The 21,995-nt window shown below is 44.5% G+C and overlaps 1 protein-coding gene across 4 annotated transcripts in view; it reads right to left on the reverse strand.

Annotated features, from left to right (window-relative positions):
* rims3 (regulating synaptic membrane exocytosis 3) overlaps positions 1-21,995 on the reverse strand; it is a 372,715-nt gene that overhangs the window by 47,952 nt on the left and 302,768 nt on the right. For all 4 annotated transcript variants that reach the window (XM_087976947.1, XM_087976946.1, XM_087976948.1 and 1 more), the window contains exons 5-7: positions 21,495-21,607; positions 15,263-15,364; positions 11,710-11,849 (exon numbers count right to left, since the gene is read on the reverse strand). In XM_087976947.1, the coding sequence (XP_087833073.1) occupies positions 11,710-11,849; positions 15,263-15,364; positions 21,495-21,607 (355 nt within the window). The remainder of the gene's footprint in view (positions 1-11,709; positions 11,850-15,262; positions 15,365-21,494; positions 21,608-21,995) is intronic.

Raw genomic sequence — 21,995 nt, forward strand, 5'->3', positions numbered from 1 at the left:
ACGTATTCACAGGAGCAATCAGCATTGGCCAATCGTCAATACACCAGGTATTCGCAATAGCTATCAGCACTGACCTACTGTCAATATTGTACGTATTCCCAGTAGCTATCAGCACTGACCTATAGTCAATACACCACGTATTCCCAGTAGCTGTCAGCACTGACTTACAGTCAATATACCACGTATTCCCAGTAGATATCACCAATGACCAAAAGTCAAGACACCAGGTATTCCCAGTAGCTATCAACACTGACATACTGTCAATATACCAAGTATTCCCAGTAGCTATCAGCATTGACCAATAGTCAATACAACACGTATTCCCAGTAGCTATCAGCACTGACCTATAGTCAATACACCACGTATTCCCATAGCTATCAGCACTGACCTATAGTCAATACACCACGTATTCACTGTAGCTATCAGCGCGCACCTATAGCCAATACACCATTTATTCCCAGTAGCTATCAGCACTGACCTATACTCAATACACCACGTATTCCCAGTAGCTATCAGCACTGACCTATAGTCAATACACCACGTATTCACTGTAGCTATCAGCGCGCACCTGTAGCCAATACACCACGTATTCCCAGTAGCTATCTGCACTGAGCTATAGTCAATAGACCACGTATTCCCAGCAGCTATCAGCACTGACCTATAGCCAATACACCACGTATTCCCAGTAGTTATCAGCACTGACCTATAGCCAATACACCACGTATTCCCAGTAGTTATCAGCACTGACCTATAGTCAATACACCACGTATTCACTGTAGCTATCAGCGCGCACCTATAGCCAGTACACCACGTATTCCCAGTAGCTATCTGCACTGAGCTATAGTCAATAGACCACGTATTCCCAGTAGCTATCAGCACTGACCTATAGCCAATACACCACGTATTCCCAGTAGTTATCAGCACTGACCTATAGTCAATACACCACGATTCCCAGTAGCTATCAGCACCGACCGATAGTCAATACACCACATATTCCCAGTAGCTATCAGCACGGGCCTATAGCCAATACACTATTTATTCCCAGTAGCTATCAGCACTGACCTATAGTCAATACACCATGTTTTCACAGTAGCTATAGCACTGACCTATGGTCAATATACCAATCATTCTAAGTAGCTATCAGCACTGTTTTATAGTCAATACACCACGCATTCCCAGTAGCTATCAGCACCGACCTATAGTCAATACACCAGTTATTCCCAGTAGCTATCAGCACTGACCTATTGTCAATACACCACATATTCCCAGTAGTGATGAGCACTGACATATAGAAAATACACCATGTATTCCCAGTAGCTATCAGCACTGACCTGCAATCAATACACCACGTATTCCCAGTAGCAATTTGCACTGACGTATAGTGAATAGACCACATATTCCCAGTAGCTATCAGTACTGACCTATAGTCAATACACCACGTGTTCCCAGTAGCTATCAGCACTGACCTGGAATAAATACACCACATATTCCCAGTAGCTATCAGCATTGATCTATACTCAATGCACCACGTATTCCCAGTTGCTATCAGTACTGACCTGTAGTGAATACACCACGTATTCCCAGTAGCTATCAGCACTGACCTATAGTCAACACACCACGTATTCCCAGTAGCAATCAGCACTGACCTATTGTCAATGCACCATGTATTCCCAGTAGCTATCAGCACCGACCTCTTCTCAATAAACCGCATATTCCAAGTAGCTATCAACACTGACCTATAGTCAATACACCACGTATTCCCTGTAGCTATCAGCACTGACCTAGAGTCAATACACCATGTATTCCAAGTAGCTATCAACACTGACCTATAGTCAATACACCACATATTCCCTGTAGCTATCAGCACTGACCTATGGTCAATACACTAAGTATTCCCAGTAGCTATCTGCACTGACCTATAGTCAATACACCACATATTCCCAGTAGCTAACAGCACCAACCGATCGTCAATACACCACATATTCCCAGTAGCTATCAGCACTGACCTATAGTCAATACACCACATATTCCCAGTAGCTAACAGCACCAACCGATCGTCAATACACCACATATTCCCAGTAGCTATCAGCACTGACCTATAGTCAATACACCACGTATTCCCAGTAGCTATCTCCACTGACCTATAGTGAATACACCACGTATTCCCAGTAGCTATCAGCACTGACCTATAGTCAATACACCATGTATTCCCAGTAGCTATCAGCACTGACCTATTGTCAATACACCACGTATTCCCAGTGGCTATCAGCACTGAGCAATAGTCAATACATCACATATTCCCAGTAGCTATCAGCACTGACCTATAGTCAATGCACCACGTATTCCCAGTAGCTATCAGCACCGACCTATGGTCAATACGCCATGTATTCCCAGTAGCTATCAGCACTGACCTATAGTCAACACACCACGTATTCCCAGTAGCTATCAGCACTGACCTATAGTCAATACACCACGTATTCCTTGTAGCTATCAGCACCGACGTACAGTCTATACACCACGTATTCCCAGTAGCTATCAGCACTGACCTATAGTCAATACACCACATATTCCCAGTAGCTATGAGCACTGACCTATAGTCAACACACCACGTATTCCCAGTAGCTATCAGCACCGACCTATGGTCAATACACCATGTATTCCCAGTAGCTATCCGCACTGACCTCTAGTCAATACACCACGTATTCCCAGTAGCTATCAGCACGACCTATCGACAATACACCACGTACTCCCAGTAGCTATCAGCACTGACCTATAGTCAATGCACCACGTATTCCCAGTAGCTATCAGCACCGACCTATGGTCAATACACCACGTATTCCCAGTAGCTATCCACACTGACCTCTAGTCAATACACCACGTATTCCCAGTAGCTATCAGCACGACCTATCGACAATACACCACGTACTCCCAGTAGCTATCAGCACTGACCTATAGTCAATGCACCACGTATTCCCAGTAGCTATCAGCACGACCTATCGACAATACACCACGTATTCCCAGTAGCTATCAGCACTGACCTATAGTCAATGCACCACGTATTCCCAGTAGCTATCAGCACGACCTATCGACAATACACCACGTATTCCCAGTAGCTATCAGCACTGACCGAAAGTCAATGCACCACGTATTCCCAGTAGCTATCAGCACTGACCTATAGTCAATACACCACGTGTTCCCAGTAGCTATCAGCACTGACCTGGAATCAATACACCACGTAATCCCAGTAGCTATCAGCACTGACCTATAGTCAATACACCACGTGTTCCCAGTAGCTATCAGCACTGACCTGGAATCAATACACTACGTATTCCCAGTAGCTATCAGCACTGACCTATAGTCAATACACTATGTATTCCCAGTAGCTATCAGCACTAACCTATAGTCAATACACCACGTATTCACAGTAGCTATCAGCACTGACCTATAGTCAATACACCGTGTATTCCCAGTAGCTATCAGCACTGACCGAAAGTCAATGCACCACGTATTCCCAGTAGCTATCAGCACTGACCTATAGTCAATACACCACGTGTTCCCAGTAGCTATCAGCACTGACCTGGAATCAATACACCACGTAATCCCAGTAGCTATCAGCACTGACCTATAGTCAATACACCACGTGTTCCCAGTAGCTATCAGCACTGACCTGGAATCAATACACTACGTATTCCCAGTAGCTATCAGCACTGACCTATAGTCAATACACTATGTATTCCCAGTAGCTATCAGCACTAACCTATAGTCAATACACCACGTATTCACAGTAGCTATCAGCACTGACCTATAGTCAATACACCGTGTATTCCCAGTAGCTATCAGCACCGACCTATAGTCAATACACCATGTATTCTTAGTAGCTATCAGCACTGACCTATAGTCAAAACACCACGTATTCCCAGTAGCTATCAGCACTGAGCTATAGTCAATACACCACGTGTTCCAAGTAGCTATCAGCACTGAGCTATAGTCAACACACCACGTATTCTTAGTAGCTATCAGCACTGACCTATAGTCAATACACCATGTATTCTTAGTAGCTATCAGCACTGACCTATAGTCAAAACACCACGTATTCCCAGTAGCTATCAGCACTGAGCTATAGTCAATACACCACGTGTTCCAAGTAGCTATCCGCACTGACCTATAGTCAACACACCACGTATTCCCAGTAGCTATCAGCACTGAGCTATAGTCAACACACCACATATTCCCAGTAGCTATCAGCACTGAGCTATAGTCAACACACCACGTATTCCCAGTAGCTATCAGCACCGACCTATGGTCAATACGCCATGTATTCCCAGTAGCTATCAGCACTGACCTATAGTCAACACACCACGTATTCCCAGTAGCTATCAGCACTGACCTATAGTCAATACACCACGTATTCCTTGTAGCTATCAGCACCGACGTACAGTCTATACACCACGTATTCCCAGTAGCTATCAGCACTGACCTATAGTCAATACACCACATATTCCCAGTAGCTATGAGCACTGACCTATAGTCAACACACCACGTATTCCCAGTAGCTATCAGCACCGACCTATGGTCAATACACCATGTATTCCCAGTAGCTATCCGCACTGACCTCTAGTCAATACACCACGTATTCCCAGTAGCTATCAGCACGACCTATCGACAATACACCACGTACTCCCAGTAGCTATCAGCACTGACCTATAGTCAATGCACCACGTATTCCCAGTAGCTATCAGCACCGACCTATGGTCAATACACCACGTATTCCCAGTAGCTATCCACACTGACCTCTAGTCAATACACCACGTATTCCCAGTAGCTATCAGCACGACCTATCGACAATACACCACGTACTCCCAGTAGCTATCAGCACTGACCTATAGTCAATGCACCACGTATTCCCAGTAGCTATCAGCACGACCTATCGACAATACACCACGTATTCCCAGTAGCTATCAGCACTGACCTATAGTCAATGCACCACGTATTCCCAGTAGCTATCAGCACGACCTATCGACAATACACCACGTATTCCCAGTAGCTATCAGCACTGACCGAAAGTCAATGCACCACGTATTCCCAGTAGCTATCAGCACTGACCTATAGTCAATACACCACGTGTTCCCAGTAGCTATCAGCACTGACCTGGAATCAATACACCACGTAATCCCAGTAGCTATCAGCACTGACCTATAGTCAATACACCACGTGTTCCCAGTAGCTATCAGCACTGACCTGGAATCAATACACTACGTATTCCCAGTAGCTATCAGCACTGACCTATAGTCAATACACTATGTATTCCCAGTAGCTATCAGCACTAACCTATAGTCAATACACCACGTATTCACAGTAGCTATCAGCACTGACCTATAGTCAATACACCGTGTATTCCCAGTAGCTATCAGCACTGACCGAAAGTCAATGCACCACGTATTCCCAGTAGCTATCAGCACTGACCTATAGTCAATACACCACGTGTTCCCAGTAGCTATCAGCACTGACCTGGAATCAATACACCACGTAATCCCAGTAGCTATCAGCACTGACCTATAGTCAATACACCACGTGTTCCCAGTAGCTATCAGCACTGACCTGGAATCAATACACTACGTATTCCCAGTAGCTATCAGCACTGACCTATAGTCAATACACTATGTATTCCCAGTAGCTATCAGCACTAACCTATAGTCAATACACCACGTATTCACAGTAGCTATCAGCACTGACCTATAGTCAATACACCGTGTATTCCCAGTAGCTATCAGCACCGACCTATAGTCAATACACCATGTATTCTTAGTAGCTATCAGCACTGACCTATAGTCAAAACACCACGTATTCCCAGTAGCTATCAGCACTGAGCTATAGTCAATACACCACGTGTTCCAAGTAGCTATCAGCACTGAGCTATAGTCAACACACCACGTATTCTTAGTAGCTATCAGCACTGACCTTTAGTCAATACACCATGTATTCTTAGTAGCTATCAGCACTGACCTATAGTCAAAACACCACGTATTCCCAGTAGCTATCAGCACTGAGCTATAGTCAATACACCACGTGTTCCAAGTAGCTATCAGCACTGAGCTATAGTCAACACACCACGTATTCTTAGTAGCTATCAGCACTGACCTATAGTCAATACACCATGTATTCTTAGTAGCTATCAGCACTGACCTATAGTCAAAACACCACGTATTCCCAGTAGCTATCAGCACTGAGCTATAGTCAATACACCACGTGTTCCAAGTAGCTATCCGCACTGACCTATAGTCAACACACCACGTATTCCCAGTAGCTATCAGCACTGAGCTATAGTCAACACACCACGTATTCCCAGTAGCTATCAGCACTGAGCTATAGTCAACACACCACATATTCCCAGTAGCTATCAGCACTGAGCTATAGTCAATACACCACGTGTTCCCAGTAGCTATCAGCACTGACCTGCAGTCAGTACACCACGTATTTCCAGTAGCTATCAGCACCGACCTAACGTCAATACACCACGTATACCCTGTAGCTATCAGCACTGACCTATAGTCAATGCACCATGTATTCCCAGTAGGTATCAGCACTGACCTATAGTCAATATATTCCCAGTAGTTATCAGCACCGACCTGTAGTGAATACACCATGTATTCCCAGTAGCTATCAGGACTGGCCTACAGTCAATACACCACGTGTTCCCAGTAGCTATCAGCACTGACCTGGAATAAATACACCACATATTCCCAGTAGCTATCAGCATTGATCTATACTCAATGCACCACGTATTCCCAGTTGCTATCAGCACTGACCTGTAGTGAATACACCACGTATTCCCAGTAGCTATCAGCACTGACCTATAGTCAACACACCACGTATTCCCAGTAGCAATCAGCACTGACCTATTGTCAATGCACCATGTATTCCCAGTAGCTATCAGCACCGACCTCTTCTCAATAAACCACATATTCCCAGTAGCTATCAGCACTGACCTAGAGTCAATACACCACATATTCCCTGTAGCTATCAGCACTGACCTATGGTCAATACACTAAGTATTCCCTGTAGCTATCTGCACTGACCTATAGTCAATACACCACATATTCCCAGTAGCTAACAGCACCGACCGATCGTCAATACACCACATATTCCCAGTAGCTATCAGCACTGACCTATAGTGAATACACCACGTATTCCCAGTAGCTATCTCCACTGACCTATAGTGAACACACCACGTATTCCCAGTAGCTATCAGCACTGACCTATAGTCAATACACCATGTATTCCCAGTAGCTATCAGCACTGACCTATTGTCAATACACCACGTATTCCCAGTAGCTATCAGCACTGAGCAATAGTCAATACATCACATATTCCCAGTAGCTATCAGCACTGACCTATAGTCAATACACCACGCTTTCCCAGTAGCTATCAGCACTGACCTATAGTCAATACACCACATATTCCCAGTAGCTATGAGCACTGACCTATAGTCAACACACCACGTATTCCCAGTAGCTATCAGCACTGACCTATAGTCAATACACCACGTATTCCTTGTAGCTATCAGCACCGACGTACAGTCTATACACCACGTATTCCCAGTAGCTATCAGCACCGACCTATGGTCAATACACCATGTATTCCCAGTAGCTATCCGCACTGACCTCTAGTCAATACACCACGTATTCCCAGTAGCTATCAGCACGACCTATCGACAATACACCACGTACTCCCAGTAGCTATCAGCACTGACCTATAGTCAATGCACCACGTATTCCCAGTAGCTATCAGCACCGACCTATGGTCAATACGCCATGTATTCCCAGTAGCTATCAGCACTGACCTATAGTCAATGCACCACGTATTCCCAGTAGCTATCAGCACCGAGCTATGGTCAATACACCACGTATTCCCAGTAGCTATCAGCACCGACCTATGGTCAATACACCATGTATTCCCAGTAGCTATCCGCACTGACCTCTAGCCAATACACCACGTATTCCCAGTAGCTATCAGCACCGACCTATAGTCAATGCACCACGTATTCCCAGTAGCTATCAGCACTGACCTATAGTCAATACACCACGTACTCCCAGTAGCTATCAGAACTGACCTATAGTCAATGCACCACGTATTCCCAGTAGCTATCAGCACTGACCTATAGTCAATACACCACGTGTTCCCAGTAGCTATCAGCACTGACCTGGAATCAATACACCACGTAATCCCAGTAGCTATCAGCACTGACCTATAGTCAATACACTATGTATTCCCAGTAGCTATCAGCACTAACCTATAGTCAATACACCACGTATTCCCAGTAGCTATCAGCACTGACCTATAGTCAATACACCAGTTATTCCCAGTAGCTATCAGCACTGACCTATAGTCAAAACACCACGTATTCCCAGTAGCTATCAGCACTCACCTATAGTCAACACACCACGTATTCCCAGTAGCTATCAGCACTGAGCTATAGTCAATACACCACGTGTTCCAAGTAGCTATCAGCACTGAGCTATAGTCAACACACCACGTATTCCCAGTAGCTTTCAGCACTGAGCTATAGTCAACACACCACGTATTCCCAGTAGCTATCAGCACTGAGCTATAGTCAACACACCACGTATTCCCAGTAGCTTTCAGCACTGAGCTATAGTCAACACACCACGTATTCCCAGTAGCTATCAGCACTGAGCTATAGTCAATACACCACGTGTTCCCAGTAGCTATCAGCACTGACCTGCAGTCAGTACACCACGTATTTCCAGTAGCTATCAGCACTGACGTATAGTCAATACACCACGTATTCCCAGTAGCTATCAGCACCGACCTAACGTCAATACACCACGTATACCCTGTAGCTATCAGCACTGACCTATAGTCAATACACCACGTATTCCCAGTAGCTATCCGCACTGACCTATAGTCAATACACCACGTATTCCCAGTAGCTATCAGCACCGACCTATCGTCAATACACCACGTATTCCCTGTAGCTATCAGCACTGACCTAGAGTCAATGCACGACGTATTCCCAGTAGCTATCAGCACTGACCTATCGTCAATACACCAGTTATTCCCAGTAGCTATCAGCACTGGCCTATAGTCAATACACCACGTATTCCCAGTAGCTATCTGCACTGACCTATAGTCAATACGCCACGTATTCCCGGTAGCTATCAGCACTGACCTATAGTCAATATACCACATATTCCCAGTAGCTGTCAGAACTGACCTATAGTCAATACACCATGTGTTCCCAGTAGCTATCAGCACTGAGCAATAGTCAATACATCACATATTCCCAGTAGCTATCAGCACTGACCTATAGTCAATACACCACGCTTTCCCAGTAGCTATCAGCACTGACCTTTAGTCAATACACCACATATTCCCAGTAGCTATGAGCACTGACCTATAGTCAACACACCACGTATTCCTTGTAGCTATCAGCACCGACGTACAGTCTATACACCACGTATTCCCAGTAGCTATCAGCACCGACCTATGGTCAATACACCATGTATTCCCAGTAGCTATCCGCACTGACCTCTAGTCAATACACCACGTATTCCCAGTAGCTATCAGCACGACCTATCGACAATACACCACGTACTCCCAGTAGCTATCAGCACTGACCTATAGTCAATGCACCACGTATTCCCAGTAGCTATCAGCACTGACCTATAGTCAATACACCACGTGTTCCCAGTAGCTATCAGCACTGACCTGGAATCAATACACCACGTAATCCCAGTAGCTATCAGCACTAACCTATAGTCAATACACTACGTATTCTTTGTCGCTATCAGCACTGACCTATAGTCAACACACCACGTATTCCCAGTAGCTATCAGCACTGACCTATAGTCAATACACCATGTATTCTTAGTAGCTATCAGCACTGACCTATAGTCAAAACACCACGTATTCCCAGTAGCTATCAGCACTCACCTATAGTCAACACACCACGTATTCGCAGTAGCTATCAGCACTGAGCTATAGTCAATACACCACGTGTTCCCAGTAGCTATCAGCACTCACCTATAGTCAATACACCGTGTATTCCCAGTAGCTATCAGCACTGACCTATAGTCAATACACCACGTATTCTTAGTAGCTATCAGCACTGAGCTATAGTCAATACACCACGTATTCCCAGTAGCTATCAGCACTGAGCTATAGTCAACACACCACGTATTCCCAGTAGCTATCAGCACTGAGCTATAGTCAATACACCACGTATTTCCAGTAGCTATCAGCACTGAGCTATAGTCAACACACCACGTATTCCCAGTAGCTATCAGCACTGAGCTATAGTCAATACACCACGTATTTCCAGTAGCTATCAGCACTGAGCTATAGTCAATACACCACGTATTCCCAGTAGCTATCAGCACCGACCTAACGTCAATACACCACGTATACCCTGTAGCTATCAGCACTGACCTATAGTCAATACACCACGTATTCCCAGTAGCTATCTGCACTGACCTATAGTCAATACACCACGTATTCCCAGTAGCTATCAGCACCGACCTATCGTCAATACACCACGTATTCCCTGTAGCTATCAGCACTGACCTATAGTCAATACACCACGTGTTCCCAGTAGCTATCAGCACTGACCTATAGTCAATACAACACGTGTTCCCAGTTGCTATCAGCACTGACCTATAGTGAATACAACACGTGTTCCCAGTTGCTATCAGCACTGACCTATAGTGAATACACCACGTGTTCCCAGTAGCTATCAGCACTGACCTATAGTGAATACACCACGTGTTCCCAGTAGCTATCTGCACTGACCTATAGTCAATACGCCACGTATTCCCGGTAGCTATCAGCACTGACCTATAGTCAATATACCACATATTCCCAGTAGCTGTCAGCACTGACCTATAGTCAATACACCATGTGTTCCCAGTTGCTATCAGCACTGACCTATAGTCAATACACCAGTTATTCCCAGTCGCTATCAGCACTGACCTATAGTCAATATACCACATATTCCCAGTAGCTATCAGCACTGACCTATAGTCAATACAACACGTGTTCCCAGTTGCTATCAGCACTGACCTATAGTGAATACAACACGTGTTCCCAGTTGCTATCAGCACTGACCTATAGTGAATACACCACGTGTTCCCAGTAGCTATCAGCACTGACCTATAGTGAATACACCACGTGTTCCCAGTAGCTATCAGCACTGACCTATAGTCAATACAACACGTGTTCCCAGTTGCTATCAGCACTGACCTATAGTGAATACAACACGTGTTCCCAGTTGCTATCAGCACTGACCTATAGTGAATACACCACGTGTTCCCAGTAGCTATCAGCACTGACCTATAGTGAATACACCACGTGTTCCCAGTAGCTATCAGCACTGACCTATAGTCAATACAACACGTGTTCCCAGTTGCTATCAGCACTGACCTATAGTGAATACACCACATGTTCCCAGTTGCTATCAGCACTGACCTATAGTGAATACACCACGTGTTCCCAGTAGCTATCAGCACTGACCTATAGTGAATACACCACGTGTTCCCAGTAGCTATCAGCACTGACCTATAGTCAATACACCACGTATTCCCAGTTGCTATCAGCACTGACCTATAGTCAATACAACATGTGTTCCCAGTAACTATCAGCACCGACCTATCGTCAATACACCATGTATTCCCAGTAGCTATCAGCACTGACCTGTAAGACCTTCCCCTGTGGGCCTTCATCGAACAATAAAGCTTGCTGGTAAACAGGGTCCATGGATTTCCTTGATAGCTTGGTTTTTCTCTTTGCTATACACACACCATTCTCCAGCAGGTACACCTTAATGTATGGAGCTGAAATACACAAGGTACAACTTGTAAACTGTGGGGCACCAGAAAAAACCCAACAGCGAATATAAAGGTGTTGAAACATCGTGATGATTCATGCATTTTGGAAAGTATAATAAACTTGTCTTTACATAAAGCAGCATCTGCAAGTTTAGGGCAACCAACGCAATTTACAGCTGATTAGCTAGTTTACAATGTTGTCATGTTCAAAACACAATAAGCAAGCTCCCACGGCAGGTGGCCCCAGGAAATCTGGATGCTCATGGAAGGACTAATTGGCCCAGACACTGGGATGAATTCATCTGATCCACATCAAAAGTTGCTGAGGGTTTCATTACGTCCACACTACAAGCAAAACAGGAATACAGTTTCACACCTAATCTGAAAGAATTGTACCTTTGACAGTGTAGCACACTCTGAGAACAACAGCCCAAACTGGTGCCTGCTTGGCTCTGTGTCTAGCTGGAGGCGATATGCCTTGAAATAACCTTGTAACTTATGCCAAGCAATCGGTAGCACATGCACAGCTGACACCCCCATGAGAAGACACTGTGCATTTTGAGGGACTCGTGAAATCAGTATCAAAATAAACCAGAGGCATGCGACTCTGTTGATCTCATGGGGCTATCATAGAAGAAAAGCATGAACACTGGCACCATCCCGTCCTTTCCAGATAAAGGTGAAAAGGATCAGTGCAGGCCAGTGGTCAGACCAGCTCAGACCAAGTCAATCAGCTGTCTGGTCATTCAGTGGGTACCACTCAGGCCTGAGTCAGAGACAGTGAGTTCATGTGACAAGGTGAACCCTTTATTCTAGCACTGAGATGCAGTGAAAAAATAAAAAATAGAAATAGAAACATTCGGCCCTTCAAGACTGCTAAACCATTCAACTATGCTTCACCACAGCTAATCATCCAACTCAGTACCCTGGTCCCACTGTTGTCCCTTTAGCCCTGAGAATTCTATCTAACTCCTTCTTGAAAACGTTCAACATTTTGGCCTCAGCTGCTTTCTATTGTAGCTAATTTCAGTGCTGGTTAATGGCTCCCTACCCTCTGGGTGAAGACATTTCTCTTCATCTCAGTTTTAAATGGTCTACTTATCCTTAAACTGTAACCCCTGGTTCTGAGCTCCCTCGTCATCAGGAACATCTTCCTGCGATGACCCTGTGAGAATTTTATAGATTTCTATGAGACCTCATTCTTCTAAAGCCCAGTGAATGTAATCCTGAGCAATCCAGTGTCCCCTCATACATTAGCCTGCCATCCCAGGAATCCGTCTGGTAAACCTTCATTGCACTCCCTCTGTAGCCAGAACATCTTTCCTCAGATTAGAAAACCCAAATTGTACACAATATTCAAAGGGTGGTCTCACTAAGACCCCGTATAATTACAGCAAGGTATCCCAATTCTGTGTTTTCCTGCTGGGGTGGTCTATTTTGCCGTGATTGAGCTAATGTACAACAGGAAACGGGAAGATTAAGACAAAACTATTGATTATTGATCTTCGTTTTAACAGTTTACGTTTGAGGCAATCAGAGACTGAGCTGTTCACTGTGAAATGGAGCAGCTGGAACTGAGGAACTACCTCGATCCTTATACTTTCTCTGGCCCACAGCAAATGGAAAGGGAGTTGGAATCTTTGCAAGGGCTAAAGTGTATGGGGAATGGTGATGCTGGGCTGCCCTCTGGTGGTGATAAGATTGGACCTAGTGACTGTAAAGTAGGTCAAAAGTGACGGGTTTTTAAAAAAATCAAATGAACTGTGAACAATTCGAGCACTGCTAAAACCTTCACTTAAAGGCAGAGTAACTCAAAATATTCACAGTAGTGCAGTAAATTAAATTACTAAAGACACCTCCTCAGATACGAGTATTTAAACGATGTCACATGGACTTGCTCATGGGTAGTGTGAACCACTACTGTAATGATTCATTCCTGTGATGGCTTCTAAATGTTTACTCAACCTACTCATGAAAGGTGACTACTGCCATTGGGAGCGGGTGTTCTAAATAGACATCAAAAATAGTTCCAGTGAGGTGTGCTTCAACAAATTGACAGTTAAATTCTTGGTTCCTGCCTGAGGCAGTTGGTCAGCATCAGGTAACTGGTTTTAGATTTTCCTCCTACGCATTTTCAAAAGTGTGAGTAGTTCATTGGCTGATTCCTTGCTTGTTCCGTTAATATTTGAACCAATTGGGGTGCAAGTATTAATATTCTTTGTAACCATGACATTTTTCAATTTGGTATCCCCAGTTGTAATGTTTTCAGTTAACATTCTGGAAAGTGACAACAGACAGACACTGTGTTCATTGAAGCTCTCCAGATATTAATCTGCATCTCTATCGGATGTACAACAGTAATTGTCACTTCTCTTCTTTACAGAGCAGCAAGTGCGTTCTTACAGCATCCTGGGCCATAGTTATCTCTCAAGCAACTGCTAAAACAGATGACATGATTACGAATACATTGTTTTTTGAGGTGGTTCAGAAATGCCTCACTGATTCTGGAGCATGATGACCCACTGTAAATACGTAAATGTCTTTCTCAGTTAGTGCACTCAAACACTGAACAAAATGCAGGGAATGCTGAGCATAAGAACATGACAGAGGAAAGCAAATAGATATGTAAACAGTGTGCCAGTGTCTCTGTCCGAGAGAAGAGCAGTGCTGCCATCACCAGAGAGAATCACAGAAACCTAAAGTCCAGACAGAGGTCATTGAACCCTCACACGTGTGCCTGCTCTTTGAAACAGCTGAGCTAATTATGGGATAGCGATTTTTGAGAAGACTTGATAAGTCTGTAAGTTAGCTCACTGAGCTGGAAGGTCTGTTTTCGGACGTTTCATCACCATACTAGGTAACATCATCAGTGAGAGAGTCCGGTGAAGCACTTCACTGGAGACTCTCACTGATGACGTTACCTCGTACGGTGACAAAACATCTGAAAACAAACCTTCAAGTTCAGCCAGCTAACTTACAGGCTAATAATTATGGGATATTAGTCCAATGTGTTGCTTTAGGATTCAGTACAATGGGTGTGAATGGAAAGGGGCTTAATCCATTGGGATTCACTACAATGGATGTGGATGGGAAGGGGTTTGATCTATCAGTAATCAATATAATAGGCCTGAAAGTAGGTTCTTTGTTGACTCCTGTGATGGTAGTTGGGAATTGCCTTGCTCATGTTGAGCAGACATGTTAGTTAATGATAATCAGTGATACATCTGATAAAAGACATTTTCCTTTTAAGGACAGGATTGCTGGCCTCATTGCATGCAGAATGGGATAACCTACTCAGAGTCATACCTTTTCACACTGCCAGGAATGATGCATACTAGACCCAGGTCTCTGTTAAAATGAGGTAATAATGTATACATTTCACTTCAAACAGTAGTGTGTAACTCTTTCTGAGCACTGACCTGGCAGAGCTTTCGTACCAGGCTTTGGGGTCAGTCCCCTGGCTTGAATAATCTCCACCTCCAGCTGTCCACTTCGGTCAGCCATCCCAATGTGAATATCACCTGCAGTGCAGACAGATACATTGATTAGATCACAACATGCGCACCAATGAGTGTGGAAACCAACTCTAAATCCCTCAATTAGGTTCCAGTCTGTAACTCATTCCTGGGAATCGTCCTGAACCCCTGGATTAGATTCTAATTTGTAACTCACTCCCAAGTAAATGTTATTCTATTTATTATAATCTATCCCTGAACCCCTCAATGAGATTCCAGTCTTACCTCAATCCTGGGAATCCCTTATTCTAAATATAAACCCTCTGAAACTCTCGATTAGATCCCAGTCTGTAACTCATTCCCAGGAATCCATTAGCCCATAATCCCTGAACCCATCAATTAGATTCCAGTCTGTAATTTACTGTCAGAAATCTGTTAATTATATATTAGTCCCCTGAGCCCCTTACTTAGATTCCAATTTGTAACTCGCTCTCAGGTAACTGTTATTCTATTTATAATCTATCCCTGACACCTTCAATTAGATTCCAGTCTGTAAACCACTCCTGGTATTATTCTATATATATGTAAACTCCTCGATTAGATTCCAGTCTGTAACTCACTCCTGGGGATCTGTTATTCTATGTATAAACCCCTCAATTAAATTCCAGTGTATAATTCACTACTAGGTATCATTAATCTGTATGGAAATCACCTTGAACTGACTGAATGCTTAGATTTCAATCCTGAACTCACTCTTAGGTAATCTATTCTATTTATAAATAAGCTGATGTTCAATTGGACATCAATGGTTCATTAAGATGGTAATTCTAGAGGTGTTCCAGTTGTGGGTCAAATTCCTGCAGCTGACCTGTACTTATCTGAAAATTGCGTCACTATACATGAATACATCTACCATTTGTTGATCTCTTGCAATATGTTTGCTTTTGGTCTCACTTTCAGGAACTGCCTGGTTTTTAACCTCAACCCTCTGACCTCCCTCACTGTTGTTCTCAATCTCCTTTGATGTTCCTCATCCGGTACTTATAAACCCTTTCTAGATTCGAACATTCTCAAACTTTCCTCAAGTATTGTCACACACTCTATAATTTTTGGGTCTCCTCATTCAAGTGCTAGAGTAAAAATTGCTCTTTTTTGTTTTATTTGATTCTTAACCCACGTTATCTTTTTAATTCTGGATAGGCCGTGACTGCGGTACTGTGTCCAACCTTCAGCATGGAAAGGATGATAAGGCCTTGGAGAAGCCAGGGATTTTATTGGGATTGTTCCAGGGATGAGAGGTTTCAGTTGTTTGGAGAAACTGGGATTGTTCTCCTTAGAGAAGAGAAGATTTTATAGAGATGTTTAGAAACATGAAGAACAAATAAAGGAAATTATCTTTTCCCATTGACACACATGCCACTAACTAAAGTAATGTGCAAACAAAGCAAGGGTGATGTGAGAAAACACGTTTTTCACACAACAAGTAGTGACACTACCTTGAAGTGAGATGGAGGCAGATTCAACTGAGCCATTCACGAGGGTATTGGATGGTTATTTGGATAGAAATGGTATGCAGGAGATTGGCTCTCTGTAATATTACAAGTCCAGAGACAATGGGCTGAATGGCTTCCTTTGCAGCTTAACAGTTCTGTTATTCTGTGACATCACAGATTGTAGAGGAAAATAGAAGCTCATAGTGTGGGAGATAACATATTGGCTTGGACAGAAAGTTGGCTCTCTGACTGAAAACAGAAGGTATACAAGATGCAGGGGAGCGAAGGCATTGTAGCTAAATAAGCAGATGACACCAAGTGGGTTTGGAAGTCTGCTAAGAGGAAGAGTCATCTGTGAACCTGGTTTCTGTTGCACTTTGAGATCATAAGGTCACAGTAAGACATAGGAACAGAGGCAGACCATTCAGCCCATCAAGTTTGCTCCACCATTCAATGAGATCATGCCTGATCTGAAGATCATCCTCAATTCCACTTGCTTGCCTTTTCTCCATAAACTTCAATTAGAGACATAGAGTCATAGAGATGTACAGCATGGAAACAGACCCTTCGGTCCAACCCGTCCATGCCGACCAGATATCCCAACCCAATCTAGTCCCACCTGCCAGCACCTGGCCCATATCCCTCCAAACCTTTCCTATTCATATACCCACCCAAATGTCTTTTAAATGTTGCAATTGTACCAGCCTCCACCACTTCCTCTGGCAGCTCATTCCATACACGTACCACCCTCTGTGTGAAAACATTGCCCCTTAGGTCTCTTTTATATCTTTCCACTCTCACCCTAAACCTATGCCCTCTAGTTCTGGACTCCCCAACCCCAGGGAAAAGACTTTGTCTATTTATCCTATCCATGGCCCCTCATAATTTTGTAAACCTCTATAATGTCACCCCTCAGCCTCCGACGCTCCAGGGAAAACAGCCCCAGCCTTTTCAGCCTCTCCCTACAGCTCAAATCCTCCAACCCTGGCAACATCCTTGTAAATCTTTTCTGAACCCTTTCAAGTTTCACAACATCTTTCCAATAGTATGGAGACCAGAATTGCACGCAATATTCCAACAGTGGCCTAACCAATGTCCTGTACAGCCGCAACACGACCTTCCAACTCCTGTACTCCATATCCTGACTAATAAAGGAAAGGTTTGCTGTCAAGGTCTGCAGTCAGTCAGTCCTCTGAATAACTGTTCCACCTACCACAGGGGCTTCATCATCCTCATCCTCGGCTGCCTCTAATGCTGCCTCTTTCTCCTTCTCCTTTGCAAGGCTCTTCCAGGTCACATCATCATCCACAATTCGCATTCCTCCGCCTTTATTCCCCTTACTGATTAAAAATCTGTCTCTCATATATGGATGTACCTAGTGAGCCCGCCTTGACTGTCCTCGGTGGTAAGGAATTCCACAGAATCACTAGTGTCTGAGTGAAGAAATTCCTCCTCCTCTCTGTCTTAAAGATGGTGACCTCTTATTGTGAGATTATGCCCTCTTGTCCGAGATTCTCCCGAAAGCAAACAACTTTACTGCATCTACCTTGTCAATTCCTCTAAAAATCTTATGTGTTTCAATAAGTTTGCTTCTTATTTTTCTAAATTCCAATGAATACAGGCCCTAAGTAATCAACTTCTCCTCATAAGACAATCCCTCCGTAACTGGGAGCAGCCCTGGTGAACCTTCTCTGGGCTGCCTCCAATCCCAGTACATGTTTCCTTCGATAATGGGGCCAAAATTGTTTACATTATGCTGGATGTAGTCTGACTAATGTGTTATTGGGGAAAATAAAAGCTCATAGTGTGGGGGATAACATAATGACTTGGACAGAAAGTTGGCTGTAGTTTTACCAGGGCTTCCCAATTTTTATTCTCCATTGCCTTTGAAATAAAGACCAACACTGGATTTCCCATCCTTATCACCCGCTCGACTTGGATGCCAGTGTTCTGTAATTCATGGATGTGGAATCCCAATACCTTCTGTACTGCAGCTTTCTGCAGTCTTTCCACATTTAAATAATATTCAGTTCCTCTATTCTTCCTGCCAAAGTGTATAATCTCACAAGTGCCCACATTGTATTCCATCTGCCAGGTTTTCGTCCACTCCCCGAACCTGTCTATATGCAGTCTCTGCATAATCCTTACCACTTGCTATACATTTTAATAAGCTGAAATTAACTGTGGGCCCAAAGTGGCACTCTACTAGTTACAGGTTACCAACTTCAAAATACCTCCTTTATCCCAATTCCCTGTCTTCTATTAATTAGCCAATCCTCTAACCACGCTAATATACTAACCCCAGCACTATGACCTCTTTTCTATTAAATAGTTTAATGTGTGGCACCTTATCAACTGCATTTTTAAAAAGCTGCATTTACTGACAGCAATGCATGTGTGCTATGCATCACGAAAATTCACAATGTGCCTTTAAACGGGTTTTGGACCTGGGGCATACACATGGGCAATTTGGGGAATACGGCCTCAAGGGATTTGTCCTCACTGCCTATCTGCATCTTCACTCTGTCAGTCCCATACCCTCATTCTCCCTCTCCACCTATCACCCTCACTACCCCCACATCCTCACTCCTCACACTCTCATCCTCCATCCTGTGCCCTCCTTCTTACCTGCCCTCTCACTTTCCCCTTCCTCACTACCCCTTCCATCCTGAATCTTCACTCTCCCTATCTCCTCAATCCCCCACTCTATTCCACATGCTCACTGTCTCCCAGTGTCCTCACACCACCCCCCAACATCCTCAATCACCCACACACAGCCTCACTCCCCCTCTACCTCCCCATTCACCCCCCTCCCCAACCCCCCACTCTGTGTCTTCACTCCCCTCTGCAGCCTTCCAGTACCCACATTCTGCTCCTATAACTACTTGCTGCTCACTGGTTTTTTTCAATATATTCACTGAAGTAACATATACCACAAAAAACTTACTACATGTTGAGTCAGATATCTGGAAGGTGACGGACCACTTTGTCCACTAATATATTTCAGACTTGCATATACAGACTGGGTGCTGTGCTAACTCAGATTTTACGTACATTACTGACATAATTGATTGAATTGTGGAATGACTGAGTGTACAGAGAGGGTATACAGAGATGGTGAACTCTCATACAAAAGCATTACAAGTCATGTTGTTGTAGAGTTGTCTTAAAAATATCTTTCTAAGATCTGTGGAATAACAGAACAACCTGTAAAAGAGAAAAGTGAAAGATTCTGAGGAGAGGTGATGTGTGGGCATTGGCGGGAGATAGGATTAATTTAAACCGAGTTATTCCATGGTCTCTCTTGCACTGCTCTCTTCTGTTCTGCACTCTGTCCCACTCCATGCTCTCCCTGACTGTGATCTCCCTCTCCATGCTCTCTCCCTCTCCCTCTCTCACACTCTCACCCTCTCTGCTCTCCTACTCTGCTCTCTCCTTCTCCACTCTCTCCCTCTCCTCCTATTCCCTCTCTGCTCTCTCCTGCCCCTCTCTCTCCTCCTCCAAGGGTCTAAAATGGTGACTGTATTTAAGCCAATCCATGCGCTTCAACTCTAATGAGGGACTTTATTAAACAGCTCCACTGAAGTAACAGCCAGAGACACTCTGCTATGTTTCACCTAGTTAACTCATCAAAAAATACACAGATCTTCTGGTCGCAAAGCAGAGTGCAGTAATATGCCCTCACAGGTCGCTGGGAGAAAGTGAGGATTGCAGATGCTGGAGATCAGAGCTGAAAATGTGTTGCTGGAAAAGCGCAGCAGGTCAGGCAGCATCCAAGGAGCAGGAGAATCGACATTTCGGGCATGAGCCCTTCTTCAGGAATGAGGAGAGTGTGCCAAGCAGGCTAAGATAAAAGGTAGGGAGGAGGGGCTTGGGGGAGGGGCGTTGGAAATGCAATAGGTGGAAGGAGGTTAAGGTGAGGGTGATAGGCCGGAATGGGGGTGGGGGCAGAGAGGTCAGGAAGAAGATTGCAGGTTAGGAAGGCGGTGCTGAGTTCGAGGGTTGGGACTGAGACAAGGTGGGGGGAGGGGAAATGAGGAAACTGGAGAAATCTGAGTTCATCCCTTGTGGTTGGAGGGTTCCTAGGCGGAAGGTGAGGCGCTCTTCCTCCAACCGTCGTGTTGCTATGGTCTGGCGATGGAGGAGTCCAAGGACCTGCATGTCCTTGGTGGAGTGGGAGGGGGAGTTGAAGTGTTGAGCCACGGGGTGGTTGGGTTGGTTGGTCCGGGTGTCCCAGAGGTGTTCTCTGAAACGTTCCGCAAGTAGGCGGCCTGTGTCCTCAATGTACAGGAGGCCACATCGGGTGCAGCGGATGCAATAGATGATGTGTGTGGAGGTGCAGGTGAATTTGTGGCGGATATGCCCTGATAGGAAGATTTAGTTCAATCAGGTTCGCTCTGATCAAGTGGAATGCTTCAAGGTCCTCAGTCTCTCAATCCTTCATTTCTCTCACTGTTTCCTCTCAACTGATGTCGGGTTAACTAGTTACTACATTAACTGGTTCGATATTTCCTATGCTTCCTTTGTAGACTGACATTTGCAATCAAAAGGATGATTTCTAAATGGAGAGAACCTCTCGTTCCACACAGCTCGTCGGATGGATGGGGAACTCCGGCTGGAGATGGACAGATGGACAGGACAGTGAAGCCTCAATACTATCAGACATTGTTCTAACAAGTTGGTAGAATGGAGTGAGAACCTACCCATGGAAGGTGCTGCCAATGTTTGTCTCCCCACAAGCTGTGCAGGGCCAATTCCATCCAAAAAATCACTGAATTGGCCATCTGCTCCCAATCGTGCTGTGGGGAAAACCAAACTGCAAAAACAAGAGACAATGATTAGTAACTGCTCCAAACAGTCCTGAGTATTCTTCATCAGACTGTATGCAGGAATTCTGGGTGCAGTCAGAATTTGATGACTGTTTTGGAGAGGAAAGGATTAATGAGAGTTTGCTGAACAATTATGGAGAGTTCACTCGTCAGTGACAGTGAAGGGACTGGAATATTGATCTGATTCCGGATGGTATATGGTTTACAGGGGAACCTGAGTGTGGTGGGGGGCCTGTGCTGGCCATTTTCTTTCGAGGTGGTAGGGGTCATGAGTTTGGAAGGAGCTGTCAAAGGATCTTTGGTGAGTTGCTGCAGTGCACCTTGTAATGCTACTGCCACTGTGCATCAGTGATGGAGGGAGTGAAGGCTGAAAGT

Source organism: Chiloscyllium plagiosum, unplaced genomic scaffold (genome assembly GCF_037043375.1).
Source record: "Chiloscyllium plagiosum isolate Xiang-an unplaced genomic scaffold, Cpla_swu_hap1 HiC_scaffold_30, whole genome shotgun sequence".
NCBI classification, from domain to species: Eukaryota; Metazoa; Chordata; class Chondrichthyes; order Orectolobiformes; family Hemiscylliidae; genus Chiloscyllium; species Chiloscyllium plagiosum.